This window comes from Oreochromis aureus, linkage group 10, assembly GCF_013358895.1.
Source record: "Oreochromis aureus strain Israel breed Guangdong linkage group 10, ZZ_aureus, whole genome shotgun sequence".
Taxonomy (NCBI): domain Eukaryota; kingdom Metazoa; phylum Chordata; class Actinopteri; order Cichliformes; family Cichlidae; genus Oreochromis; species Oreochromis aureus.
In genome coordinates, this window is record NC_052951.1 from 18,608,312 (window position 1) to 18,623,286 (window position 14,975).

General features: G+C 39.9%; 2 protein-coding genes across 2 annotated transcripts; one reads left to right on the forward strand and one right to left on the reverse strand.

Moving 5' to 3' along the window:
• Positions 1–1,219: 1,219 nt before the first annotated feature.
• Positions 1,220–6,077, reverse strand: LOC116334030 (protein ABHD15). The gene is made up of 3 exons (XM_031757328.2): positions 5,131–6,077; positions 2,188–2,417; positions 1,220–2,105 (listed from the first exon to the last, which is right to left on the reverse strand). The coding sequence occupies exons 1-3, from the start codon at positions 5,878–5,880 to the stop codon at positions 1,409–1,411; spliced, it is 1,677 nt and encodes a 558-aa protein (XP_031613188.2). The 5' UTR covers positions 5,881–6,077; the 3' UTR covers positions 1,220–1,408.
• A 3,510-nt stretch (positions 6,078–9,587) lies between these two features.
• On the forward strand, positions 9,588–14,563 carry LOC120442373 (von Willebrand factor A domain-containing protein 7-like). The gene is made up of 10 exons (XM_039618832.1): positions 9,588–9,851; positions 9,949–10,042; positions 10,176–10,310; positions 12,243–12,429; positions 12,516–12,691; positions 12,822–12,934; positions 13,027–13,143; positions 13,441–13,635; positions 13,717–13,849; positions 14,199–14,563. The coding sequence occupies exons 1-10, from the start codon at positions 9,732–9,734 to the stop codon at positions 14,393–14,395; spliced, it is 1,467 nt and encodes a 488-aa protein (XP_039474766.1). The 5' UTR covers positions 9,588–9,731; the 3' UTR covers positions 14,396–14,563.
• The last annotated feature ends 412 nt before the right edge of the window (positions 14,564–14,975 follow it).

Sequence of the window (14,975 nt, forward strand, 5' to 3'; positions counted from 1 at the left end):
TTTTTTTTTTTTTTTTTTTTTTTAATCATTTAACAATTTGTTGCCACAAAAAAAGAAGATACAAATAAATAGAAATCATTTCAGTGGGCAGACTGTGAGAGAAGCAGAAAAACTGATTAATAATTCCCTTTTAACATGTTGGGAAGCCCATGGTTTCACTCTTCAGTCATCATTTTACCAACAAATCGTAGGAAAAGTTGACGTTTTGCAAACAAAATCATCTTACAAAAAGCCAGCAGCAGTATGGTTTTGATTTATAGATACTTGAGAGTAGCTGCCACCTACCTGTAGCACAGAAAATCATCAGGGTTTAGAGAAGAGCAGAAACATTTCTAACACTAGGAGCACAAACGCACACTTCTGTAAAGCAGCTGAGACTCCCAAGTGTTCTCAAAGTAAGTGGATGAGAATTACAGTTTGGATTTATAAGCCAAAGGAATGCTGAGCCTCTTTCTGGAGAATTTTGTTACTTGGTCACAGTAACTGCAATCACCGTGGTGATTTTCACTACTGCTTGAGTTAAACAGGTGGAAGCAATTGATGACCAATAACTCACCTGAAATTGATCACTGATTGGTTGATTAACCCCCACCACCCAACTGATAGATACTTAAGATGTTTGTGTCTTTCAGACAAATGGTCCAAAATAATAACAAGATCCTACACGCACTTTAAGCCCATCTACACCAGTCTGTTCATGGACGTAAAGCACAGGAGACACAAACATATATTTTGAGGCAGTTATGTATTTGAAGCTTAACTCATACTGAGTTTAAAGACACTCACTTGCCCCCTTAAGGTCAGAGTTCATGAGTCAATAGTAAGAAAGAGACTGGGTGAAAGACCATCTCCCATTTGCCAAAACCATGTCGGTAATCCCCCAAAACTTTAGGGAAAATATTCTGTAGACGGAGTTAAACCTTTAGACTTTTTGGAAGGTTTGCGACCAGTTAGATCTGGTGAAAAAACCTGTGACAGCATTTCATAAAAAGAACATACCAGTAGTCAAACAGGTCCAAGTAGGTTTAGATCATTTGTTTTTTTCCCTTTAATAAATGAAATCATGATTTAAAAACTGTATTTTGAATGTATTCAGGTTATCATTGGCTCATATATGTCTCATATTAAAGATTTTTGATAACAAGAAATGCTTAAGTCTGACAAATATACAAAAAGAAGTCGACAAATATACAAAAAGAAAGCAGACAAATACTTTTTGATGTAACAGGAAACATAAATGTCTTTTAATTGAAGACCAGTGTGTTTTGAAAAAATGTCAATAGTCATTAGTCAACTAATGTCGTTAGTTATACATTTTTTTTCTTTGTTAAAAAAGTTGTCTTGTGTTTGAAAGACTTATCTTTCATCTTCTCAATACCACAACTGAGGATTATCCATCTTCTTCCCTTCAGCGTGTGTAGGACCTCTTCCAGATGAAATTCCCTTCTTGTGCATCCATGGTGCATTGATCAGCAGCCTGTGGTCTTGGTCTTCTCATCTCTGTGGCTTTTCTCCTACGAAGAGGAGCCATGCTCCAGCCCCTCAGCCTAGCCTGACTGTTTTCTTCCATTAGACCACTCCAACTCACCCTGTTCCTCTCATCCCCACGCAGGAATTCAGCTACGACCCTAAAGTACTCCAGAACTGAGCTATGACTCCAGATTTCTCCCCCCTGCTCCTCGTTTACTGTCCTCTCATCCTCCAGAGCAAATCCACAATGCCCTCCCCTGTCTGTCAACATCAGAAAGAAATACGGATTGCTCATAAAAAGGGAAAGGGGCAAAGTGGAGGCAGGCAGGAGGAGAGGGTCATCACTGCTGCAAACACAGAGCACAGGGACCGCCACCTCATCTGCATCTCTCAGTGGCTCATTTCTCTCCCAGTAGCTTTCCCAGTCCTTGGCTGGGTAAGCCCTCTCATCCAGCGCCCAGGCTGCTGAAGATGCCAGGCCCCACTGGGAGTGAGATCTTGAGCTCAGTCCAGAATTTAAAGGGCTTACTTGAGGCTGAGCTGAGGAGCAGAAAAGCGCTTCCTCAAAGTCCCTGAGGGAAGAAGAGCTGAGGGCCCGATCCACATCCCGGACACCTCTGAAGGAACTTGCATATCTTATAAAGAAAACCAACAAAAGAAAGATATTATATCCATGCTTCATTTATGTCTGTGCTATAACACTTTTCATGCTCTCACCTCCTGAGCTGCTGTTTTCGGTGAAACAGTGCCCCCCAGCGGTAAATAGGAGGCATGGGCGTTTCAAACCACAGCTGGCCCAGAAACACAGGTGAGATTGCTGCTGCTGCTGTCAGGTACGTGCTCGATCCACACTCCCCCAAATAGGAAAGAAGGACCCCTGAGCCTGACCCCTCACTCACTGCAAAAAGCATAGAGGACGGGTGGCGGCTGTGGACATAAGCCACCGCCTGATCACGGAAGACACGAAAGATAGTGACACTGTGAGATCACGGTCAAAACAAACAAACAAAAAGTGACCGGTATCGATTTTACAACAACATGCCCAACTCAATGTTCGAATTAGTTTCTTGAGGCATTTTATGCAGACGTGAATATTATCCTGGGGATAAATCACCCTAATTTTTCTATTTTGTTTTTACTTCTTCCTATTTATTATTTTTATTTATGTCTTTTGAAGCCCACAGGCGATACTGAAAAGCTGTAATCTGTTGGTATTCCTTAATGTGTGCACCTTGAGCACTCTAGTGACACCAGTGGGACTTTTGAACCATATGGCCACTGGTTAAAAATGAGCTACTGTTGGAATTCTTGATTTTAAAAAAAATATTTGCACACCTACACCAAAAAATAGGGCAGGTGCTGAGCCATAAAAAAGGCACAGCAGTTACTATGTTAATTTAGTAGCAGTGTGCCAGCTGTTGGTATTTTTCACATACACAGTAAAAAATTTTAGCTCAGATTTTTTAAATGTTCACCATATTGCATTTTCTAAAAAGTTTTCCAGACCATTTTTTTCAATCTTCATCAGGGAGATGATCTTAAGAGCAAATACTGCAAAAAACCAACAAAAAAACAAAAAAAACCCCAAAAAAATTTCAACTGTAACTAAAAAAAAAGGTTGAGATGCTTTGTAAAATTCACAAAAGCAAAAAAGGTTTGCAAATCTCATAAATGCATGTTTCTCAGAAGGTCATACAAAAACATATGAAATGTTTAAACTGAGAAAATGTGGCTGAAGCAAAAACCTGTGTGTGGGAGACTTTCAGTTGGCCTTGAAATGACTCTAAATAATCGTCAAGTGACTCAGCTGACTTGTTAATCACTGACGGTGAGGCCACTCAGGTAGTTAAACTCTTATGTGGCCTTGCCTCTGGGGTGGACGAGGTTCAGCCTGTGTTCCTAAAAGCTACAGGGCTGAGCACTCCTGAGCTTCCCTGGGAAGGCCTACAGCAGAGTACATCCAGTATTTGAACCTGTGATTCAGAAGGAACAATCCATCTCTCACCTCTCGATTCTACTTTTTGCACATTATGTGGGTCCGTTTCAGCAGGTGGTGACCTCCAGCTCACACCAGAGTGGAACTGAAAGAATGAGATTGTGGATAGAAACAGCAGAAATGGGCTTTCTCTGACAGATGGCTGGGTGCAGCCTTAGCGATAGGGTCAGAAGTTCAGTCATTTGGGAGGGGCTCAGAGTGGAGATGCTACTCCTCCACATCAAAAGGTGCCAGCTGAGTTTGTTTGGGCATCTAGGATACTTCCTGGATGAGGTTTTCTGGGCCTATCCTACCTGGAGATAGCCCTGGGGTAGATACACTACATGTTGAAGAGTTTATGTCTCTGGGCTTGCCTGGGAATGCCTCAGTGTTCCCAGGTGTTGAAAATGAGCTAACATTAGTTTTAAATTGATGCATTTTCTCAGTTTAAACATTTGATGTGTTCAATTGTCTATTGTGAGTAAAATATGGGTTTATGAGATTTGCAAATCATCACACTCAGCTTTTACTTACATATTACACACTTATTCGAATTGGGGTTTTAGATTTGAAATTTTCAAATGCATTCATACCTCAAACACGAACAAGCAAAAGCAAAAGCAAGCACAAATGTCCTCACCACCAATACAATGGATCTTTTTTCATTCTACTTTTGCTTTCTTTTCTTTTGTTTTGTTTTTATAAATGATACAAAATGATGTCAGACAACCAAGCCGTGCAAACCAAACCAGTTGAACAACTAAATGTATTGTTCTGAGGCATATGTCAAACATGTGAAAGCATGTCTCAGCCAGACTGCTTCACGTATTAAAACATGCATTCTTACCGGTCCTGGCTGTCGTGCTTTTAACACGATCAGATCAAGTGCCTATGGAAACGGTGCCCTAGCCCCTCAAAGGTATTTAGACCTACAGTTTTGTTTTTTGTTGTCCTATCCTGTCTGGCAGCTTTTGCAATCTCAGTTATGATCTGAATGCACTGCTGTGCCAAATACATTTTGCTTTTCCAAGATCAGCTCTATAAATTCTCTGTATGCTCCTCTTGTTTAGGAGAAAATATGGAAAGATGTAATAAAAAAGTACAAATAGTAATGCACAATATACCTTCAGCTGCTGCACCTGTAAGAAAAATAAACATACAGCACTTGGAACACAAAAAGTAGACACAACGCACAGGTACCTAAATCAACAAGCTTCTTGTGGTGTGTGTGTGTGTGTGTGTGTGTGTGTGTGTGTGTGTGTGTGTGTGTGTGTGTGTGTGTGTGTGTGTGTGTGTTCTTGAAACTGACCTACATTTTTAACTCAGTGTCACTTTCAGATCAGCATAACTTTATCTGTGATACCTAATAATTAAAAAACAAACTAAAACTAACACTGAATGTTTTCAAACAATAAAAACTAAACTGAAACAAGGAAATCTTTTCTGAAAACTAACTGAAAGTAAACTGAATTAAAAACAAAAAGTTACAATACTATACCAACACTGATCTGAATGAAACAAACAATCATTTTCATTAAAAGAGTGAAAATTTGAATCATGTCTTAGAGAGAAGGTGTGAATTTTCTTTGTCCAACAGTTTAATAGCTTCATTAAATTAATGACATAGAAAATAATAATAAATGACTGAAATGTTTCTGTTTGATGATGAAATTTTCTTTCTTTACCTGCTCAAGATCAGCTGGGTCTCCAAACTCTGTTACTCGTGCTGTGGTCAGCGGGCACCCGTCTGTGCCCCGAGAGTGAAAGACCACCACATAAAAGCCCCGACACAGAGCCTGTTGGCACAGCGCCTTTAAGTGGGGGGTCATCCCTCCCCAGTATTGAGGGATGAGGAGGAGGACAGGGGGTGCTGAGGTGAAGCAGCCCGGTGCCCTCACCCCTGACTGGTGCTCCTTCCTCACATCCCACTTCTTTCTTGTGGCAGCCTCACCCATCTTTGTCCCTACAGCCCAGTCCACAGCTATGATTCCCCCGTCCTTCAGTAGCAGGTTGTCTCTAGTGAACTGCAATGCCTCTCCATGTTGGCCCCACAGCAGGCTGGACAGTGTCTGGAGGTGGGGGTCTCCCCTCGGCCAGGCGGCCAGTCTCGGCTTGGCCAGAGAGCCACAGTGCCGGAGCAGATATTTGGCCAGCGCGGTGGGTTTGCATATGAATCTGGGTTCATCTGAGATCTGACCTGACCCTGACAAAATATCAGTCCCTGCTGATTTGACCTCTTCAGCCCTTGCACTGGTGTTCTTGTGTAGTGGCAGCCCCAGGATCAGGCAAATAATAACCCAGAGTCTCCAGCTTAAAGCCCTGACTGCCAGCACTGTCCAACAATGCACTCTGGGCACGCGGAGAGTTAGAGACAGCAGCAAAAGTAGCAGGGATGGGAGCAAAAAGAGGAAACAATCCCCTACAAATGATGCCATTTGTAAATGCAAAACAGTGTATTTTAATCCAGTGTTTTCTTTGAATATCTTGACTTTGATTTCTTCAAAAACAGTTAACCGCCATTTTTCTTGTTGCTTCAGGAACCTGAAAATCCAGCCTGACACACCAGCTGTTGCTCTGTATCGTCCTCTCCTTTTTCCAATTCAGAGAGAGAGATTCAAGAGAAGTTTTCAAAGATTGCCAAAGAGACAGAAAAAAGAGGGCCGGGGCAAATGTTAGTTATTCTGCACTCGCTGCCCCTGCTTTCCCCTCCCTCCATAAATCATTTACTACCAGCTCAAATAGAAATCGAGCAAACAGAAAACACATAAATCTGACCCATTAAATCTTAAATGATTATAGTCTTGGACCTTATTCTGTTCCAGGAAAATTTCGACTCTATTCTTAACTACGACTTAAATGCAAACATCAGTATATTTTTGCACTGAAGAACAGTCACTGTAAAATTTCATTCAACAGTTTTATTCTCATTAAAAATGTGTAAATAAGTTATAAAGTAATGTTTTATTTTCGCTCACAGTTTGGGTTTGGAGGAAGATTTATATTCTTTAATCAAAGATGAATGCTTGTTAGTGTTGGTTTATAATCACAGAAGATGAAATATAACTACTTTTAATTACCTGCAAAAATTGTATTTTCAGTGACTCTTACGGTTCAAACTGTGTAATAATGACCATAATGCAGTACATTACTGGTAATTTGACTGTGACATTTTTTAAAAAGTATACACAACTGAGGACTGACAGGTAGGACTGGCTGGGGTAGTGTACTCCTCCCGTCAAGGAAAGATAACCATATGATAACCAATAAAATGTTAAATTTATTGATTACAAGCAAAAATACTGAAATCCTCCTGAACCACTTCAGAGGCTCCTAATAAGGATTTCATCCTGAGTCATTCAGCACCTCATGACACACAAGTCATTCTTTAATAAGAACAAAACAGAACAGAAAAGTGATGAATCCAAATCAGCTTTTACAGAAGACATCAGGATAAGAAATAAGAAAGACAAATATGTAAAATCATAAAACATCATTGCAAAATAATATTTTTATTATAATATACACAAATTAAATAAATGCATGTGCCACAAATAAGGTTACAGAATTATGAAGACAGAAATCTTTTCAGCATGGGAATTATCCCCAACACACTGCCTATTTTTATTTAAATCTAAATAGAAAAACACACAGTGGAATCAGTCGTGGATTGGCCTCCCTGAAGCCTGAGCCTGAACATTTTTGAAGCAGTGTGGGATCATCTTGACAGAGAACAAAACAGTAGGCAAGCAAACATCCAAAGAAGAGCACTGAATGTCCTTCAAGAAGCCTGGAGAACTATTCCTGAAGACTACCTACTACTATTTCCAAAGAAATGAAGGGTGTCTCAAGTGTTCTGTCTCCACATGGTGTACTTTTGTGTGTGAATGTCAGTCTACTTACATAACAAAAGTAAATAATAATACAGTAGCTGCTGCAAAAAATCATAGATTAAAGTTCATACCTGCATGTTACATCCTGTGAGGCTGTGGGAGTGTGTGGGTGGGGTGTTTGCCCGCTCTCCCCGCCTCCTCCTCTCTTGCCACTCCTACCCCCTCTCTCTCTCCTCTCTCCCCAGGACACAGCTGCTCTTGATTAGCCTCGTTTGCCACCTGACCCAAGTCAGCAATCACCTCTGAGGCTATTTAAGCTGGGGATGAGCTGTGAGCAGGGTGGTTGTTCCCTCGGTGGCTCTACATGGTTTTTGTGCTAGGTTTTGGACAGACAGCCTCCTTCTGAGTAGGGAAGTAGACGGGCTTGTGGGCCCTGAGAGTGTCTCCCAAACAAGGAGTAAAAGTTGGAAGTGTGGAGAAGTGCCTCCCTTCTTTGGTTAGTAGTTTTCTTTTGTTGCTACGAGTGTTTCCTTTGTTTTTTTTTGGCATTAAAACTCTAAAACGGCGTTGCTCGGCTCTTTAAGTTAATGTTGTTTGTAACAGAACTATATTATTTGTAATAAAACTATATTATTATAAAACCACTCTGTGTGTTTTCCTTTTCATTCTGTTTCTGGACCCATTTGTTACTGGTCCCCTCACTTGCACGCCTAGACCCCTTCGGAGGGGACGTAACACTGCAAAACTAAAATGTACTGTCTTCACTAAAAGTCTCACCCTCCACTTTATGTGTCAATGTAAGCTTGACCGCATTTTCATGATGTTCAGCTTCTTGCTCGGTGCAGTGCTAAAATGAAAGTATGCATGTTGGTATTTCTACAAATACCAACGCGCCCCTGTAATGAAGCTCCTAAGGGCACAGTGGCAGTGGAGCGAATCAGGGCAGATGTAAATGTATCCAAACTAAAACAAATACACTCCACGCATTTGAATATATTTTACTCTATTATATTTTCACCTTTCAGTCAGTTCAAGCCAGTTAAAGTGTAAAAGGGGAAATTTAAGACTCTATATTTCTCATTTTTTTTCAAAATGAATGGAAACGGAATTTTTAGAGGTCATATACTATATTAAAATAACATTTTAGTTTAACAGTAATAAACTTGAAGTCTAAAGTTTAAAGCGCACATACTTCTGATTCAGCTGTGTTATAGTGTATATTCAAGCTAAACACACAATAATCTTACTGACTGTAATGATCATGACAAAGGTTAGACAGGTAGAGCGAGTCCTTCTAACCCCGCCCTGGCAATTAGGAAACATAAAAGCAGATGCTGACACCATAACTTTCAAGTTCACAGGACAGCAACAAGGTCAGTAATCCTTTAACTCATTGTTGGAGGAACACCTGAAAGATAGAGGCTTGATTTTTGCAGATGATGTAGCAGCATAAAAATGTGGTAGAAGTATTTCTGAGATTGTGTTATTATTGTTGATTTATTATGAAATCTTTGAATAATTTGGCATTTTTGAGTGTTCGAGTCAGAGTTTAACTATTTGAATTATTGCTTTAATTTCAAAATTTATATAGAATTGAATTTAAAGAGAATTCAATAAAAATAGTTTATTGCCAGAATAGTATATTGAGAGCTTAACGCTTTAACTGGAATAATTGCCAGAAAGTTCTAATTTGTGTTTAGACAACCTCTGACAATTTAAAAAAAAATTCTTATCATATTTGTGAAAAATATGATAAAAACGAACAAAAAACCCCACACTGACGATGTAGAAGGCTCAAAAACTCATGTTTTAAATATGATACACTGGGCATTAATAGATTAAAGGATTCCATCTTTTCTTCTTATTAGAATAGACAAGTGCTTCAGTGGTGACAGTTGCGATTCCTAAAAATCAGCATATCTCAGAGCAGTGCCAAAAAATATTTACACTCCCAGTACTTTTAACCTGTATGCATCATACGCCTGTAATTACATGTTTATGTTGCCACTTCATGTTGTGTGACAGGTGGAACAATGAAGTCTGTGTGGCCGTCTGCATTGTTTCTCTCGCTTCTTTGCACTGGAGCTCTGGGTTTTGACATTCTGCCAGGCAGTTCTCTGACTCACCAGGAAATCACTCAGCAGGCCCTGTTTAATGTGACTGTGCAGGTGTGCCGTGCACTGGCTAAGGCTGAAGGGACAGACTTCACTTTCCCTGTAAGAACTCAAATTATTGAAGTTAATTGAACAGAAACAAGTATTTTAAAAACAGTAATGTAAATATGATTTCCTTTGTGTGTTTAGGCACAGCCTTTCACCATACAGGGTGTTGCTACAGCGTGTGGTGCACCACGGTCATCTAAAACTTTCATTCAGTCCATTCTGCACATCATATACAGGAATGTGCGTGTGGACATCCGCTATGCCTTGAATGCCAGCTTCCACTTTGATGATGAGATGTTTGTTCAAGGAAAGAAAATCATCATTGAGGGAATACAGGCGGTCAAAGCAAGCAACAAGCTGGAGAATTATGAAGCAGCGAGGCAGAACCTGGGAGAAATTCTGCATCCTTTGCAGGTATTTATCATTACTTACTGCTGTTTAAAAACAACAACAAAAACAAACAAACAAAAACAGAGTGAAATAATAACCCTATTTTTTTCATCACTTGGAGGATTTCTACAGTCACAGCAACTGGGTAGAACTGGGAGAAAAAAGCCCCAACTCCAATCTAATCAAATCTGGCGCCAGCATTGGGAACATAGCAGGTAAAGAGATGGTATGATGAGATGCCTGTACTCACATACAGATTATACAGATAAAACTCTCATTCAGTCTCAATGGAGTAGAAAGATTTAAAAGACAAAGCCATAATTTAAATGCTGATTTACATGTTCCCAGCTAAGAGCAGGGCAACCTGCCGCAGCTGTGACGGCAACAACTGCAGGAACAACATTTTGGAGGATATCATAGCGGAGAAGATCCTGACGTCTGGATACTTTAGTCTCAACTTCATATTTGCAACAAAACCAAAGGGTAAGGACTTCACTCTTCTACAAAACCATCATTGTTTTCCCACACTCAGAAGAGGCTTCACATGTCACTGATATTCCTGAGATTTACCTAAAACTTACATACTGAAATCTATTTTAACTCTACTTTTACTTACTCTTCGAATCCCACTTCACTGAAATTGCAGTTACAGCACTTTTTAATGGCTTTTTACCCCACATTTGTCTTGACAGTTACAATTACTTTGAAGTTTTATCAGCTCATCCAGTTAAACGATCAGTGAGCTCATGATGTGGCGATGCATGTGTCATCATTCATCCACAATTCACAAGAATTGCTCCTCCTCATTAATTGCATGCACAATGTCCTCAAGGTCAAAGTCACATTTGCCCTTTCACTGGCACTTTGAAAAGACAAATGTGACACTTCTTGCAGTTTCACTAAATTCTTGCCCACCTGATGTGCTGACCAGTTCAAATTATTCATACTTGTAGGACGGGACGGTTTGTCATGAGTGAATGAAAAAACTAATTTAAATGATATCAGCAAACTGTAAACTATACTCAGTTTATAAAGAGTCAAAGCAGTATTTAAAAATAGCTGTATTTAAATGGGCAAATACGATTGCACCATTATGATCCAATAAAATATCACTGACAGCAGCCATCACTCTGCTCTTCAGAATGTGTGAGTTTTTGAATGGAGTAAAAACAGACTTTAGTTATTGGTTCTTTTACATGAGAGATAAACCAACATCCTTGTGAAATAACATAAAAAAGTATCCTTTAAATAGTATTTCATTAGTACACGTTACTTTGGGCGATCGTGGCTCAAGAGTTGGGAGTTCGCCTTGTAATTGGAAGGTTGCCGGTTCGAGCCCCGGCTTGGACAGTCTCGGTCGTTGTGTCCTTGGGCAAGACACTTCACCCGTTGCCTACTGGTGGTGGTCAGAGGGCCCGGTGGCGCCAGTGTCCGGCAGCCTCGCCTCTGTCAGTGTGCCCCAGGGTGGCTGTGGCTACAATGTAGCTTGCCATCACCAGTGTGTGAATGTGTGGATGACTGGATGTGTAAAGCGCTTTGGGGTCCTTAGGGACGATTAAAGCGCTATATAAATACAGGCCATTTACCATTTACTTAAGTTAAAATATGAAACAAAAAAATTCCTTTAAAATCTGTCTCATCCAAAACCACAGTGTCAGTAAAACACAATCACAGTTTCTTGAGGATGATTTGAAATAAACAGCAGCCGTTCACTCTGAGATTTTCCACCCCCTCCTCTTATGGACAAAAGGAATATTATTCATCCTGGCCTTCAGTTGTTGCTTTAGAGTTTATCACACTGAGTCAGCGTACTGCACATCCAACTGACACACAGCTTACTGTATGTCCTCAAAGGATCCATGAGATAAATCAACCTAAAACCTTTTTCTAACTGCTGCAGAGACACCAAAGCAATGGTGTAAAAGTAATTCCAGTTCATGAACCAAACACCAAGTTGCACATTGTATAATCACCCATTTTTTTTTATCATGTGTTAAATGTGAGGATCCAAAAGCAGATTCACAGGGAAGAGGAGTTACAGAGAAAACACACCATTTTATTGAGACCAGAATACAAACAAAAAACAGAAAATAAAATTAACTCCAACTTCAAGAACCTAAACTGGGTAATTAACACTGGTGGTGGTAGCCACAAGGGATAGGTGAACAGACACTCTGGCAAAGAAGAAGGTGAGACAGCAATAATAAATTAGGGTGTACAGGGGGAGTGGAAACAGCTGAGACTTATTAAAGAAACGAGACTGGGGAAGAACAAAAAACATACACTAAGCAGACAGGCCAAAAGCTTACCAAGACAAAAGAGGAAGTGAAACAAGCCCTTAAATACACAAGTTAAAAGGAAAAAGAGCTGTGTTCAAGTATTCATCATTCCTCTCTCACAATATTTGCTGAACAGGAAAATGCAGTCATGGAGGGACAGTTGATCAGACAAGTAAGATTGAGCCTACAGGTGGGATCAACAAAGACAAAGAGAGTTCCAGCCACGGATATCTCCACACTCAAGCTGCAAACATGGCAATAGCTGCAACCAGTGAGCTTCTAGAGGACATTCGAGGGGCTGCCGGTGACCGACCATTCTTGCAGTACGAAAGCTCTTCTGTATGTTTCAGTTCATTGTGGTGCAAAAGTTCATTTTTATCATTTATCTCTCTCCATCTCCTTCCCCCAGGATGATGGGTCTCTTTAAAGGATCCAGTAAAGCTCTTTGTTTTGTCATCGACACCACAAGCAGCATGAAGGATGACATTGCAACAGTGAAAACTGTCACTTCCACTATAATCAACCGCAACGTGGGAACAGCCAATGAGCCCTCGCTGTACATTCTTGTACCATTTAATGATCCAGGTAGGATCTCTGGGATGCTACGAATTTCTTTTCTGAATGTTCTGAAATGTTATTGTTCTGTCCAATTCATAAGGTGACAATGGACAATAGTAGTGTATATATATTGACTTTGACTCATGTCATCAAACAGGCTTCGGACCACTGACAAAGACGACAGACTCAGCAGTTTTCCAGAATGCGATTGATTCTCTTGTAGCCACTGGTGGAGGAGATCCGCCGGAGATGAGTCTCTCAGGGCTTCAGGTGAAGTGATATGTGTTCTGTAATTTTAAAAGCTCGATGCATGTTTGTTGTTTTACCTAAAACAATTATTCAACGTGGTTTTCTTCACACAGCTGGCTTTAAGCGCTGCTCCATTGAATTCTGAGATCTTCCTCTTCACGGACGCAGCCGCTAAAGACAAAAACCTGAAGAGCACAGTGATCGCACTCATAGAGAGGACCCAGTCGGTGGTATGTAGTAGTTTAAGAATATAACACACTTATCTTAATGATGATTACATTTTTAAATGTCAGCATGTTTTCTAGTCTCCAACAAGTTAATAAAAAAGAATAAAACAACAGAAACAAAATATCACACCAACACAGTGGAAACAGGGATGGGCATGTTTTGCTACAAGCAGATGTATAAATAAAGTAGCGTAATGGTCGTATCTTACCTTCTTTTTTTAACTCAGTCTAATTGTTTGTAAAGGCTTTATGATTTGGTTAAGCTTGTTTTCATGCACCTTTTTTTTTTTTTCTTCTCAGGTCAACTTTATGATAACTGACACTTCATCAGTCAATAGTCGGAAGCGGCGTGCTCCATCCAATAGGATAGCAGAAGCTGACGCTCAGCTGTACAGAGATCTGGCTCAGGCTTCAGGAGGCCAAGCTATTGAAATCACAAAGAGTGAACTTCCTCAGGCCACAGTCCTCATAAAGGAGTCCTCCAACGCCTCTCTGGTAATGTCACAAACATCTCACTACTGGCTGGATTTCAAAGACTTCAGCTCTTTAATGTAAGTGCTTACTGTAATGTTCCAGGTGACCCTTCTTCAAGCAGCCAGGAACCCAGGAAAGGCTGAAAACTTCACTTTTATGATTGACGACTCGGTAACAAATCCTACAGTTTACATTACTGGGAAATCCATCACTTTTACTCTCATCAGTCCCACAGGTATGCTATTCTGAAGGATTGTTTGTGGAAAAATAATACTCTTCATTATTTGCATGAGTTTTTACTATTCGTCGGTCATGACGTCATTTCTGAGCCTGCCCAACAAAGCAGTGGCAGTCTATACTGTCCCCTACATTCTGTTTACACAGTAGTCAAATTCAAAATTTGCCTGATTGATTTTTGAACAAAACAGCATTTATCATGGTGATAAATGCTGTTTTGTTACATGAATATTGATAAAGATGTTTAAAACTACTAAATGTAGTAACCCTAATTTTTGATGTTAAAAAAATTATCATTTAATAATAAATTCCTAAAAATAGTCTGTTTTCTATCTGTGTTCTAACAGGTGAATCTCAGGGTAGCAGTGACACAACGGGGTCACTGATCATTACATCCCAGTCGGTGGGAAACTTCCAGTCACTGCAGCTAAAAAAACAAACTGGAAAATGGGAAATGAGAATGGTGTCAAGTAACCCCTACACTGTGAAGGTCATAGGTAAGACTGGCAGTCGATACTTTTGTTTCTTATCCCTGGGGCCTTGAGGTATAGGTTTGAATGAACTAATAAGCTGTCAGAATGGATGTACTAAATTACCATTACAACAAAGTTTTTAAAAAAACGAATAGAGTTTGCATCTAGTTGATGTCTGGCGTTAAATGTAGATAGGAAAGCAGAAAGGTAGGGGGATAACATGCAAGCAGTTTTAGATGGGCCTAAAACCAAACACTTGCTTCATCTTCTGTATCATAAGTAACTGGCTCAACCAGGTGAGCTATGACAACACCTAAAAGGATCTCTTAAAATATGATTGGCATGTCCTGTCCTGTCTGAGCCAAGTTCAGTTCAGTTACCTCTCACCTGAGTGGAAACGTTGTTTAAAGTGAACATTCCTCCCTTTGTTTCCAAACTATAATTGCACTGTTATTAGTGTTCACATCCTGTAGCTGTGTCTTGTGTAAAAATATTAATTCAGTTTGTTATTTGACTAATAAATAGCAATATTTTTTATTTATTTATTTTAAAAAATGCTATATCCTAGGAGATGGTGAACATTTCTAGCACACTTGCTATGATGGTAGCACATGTGCAGGGAATGCTCACAGTAACAATACAGGTTAGACA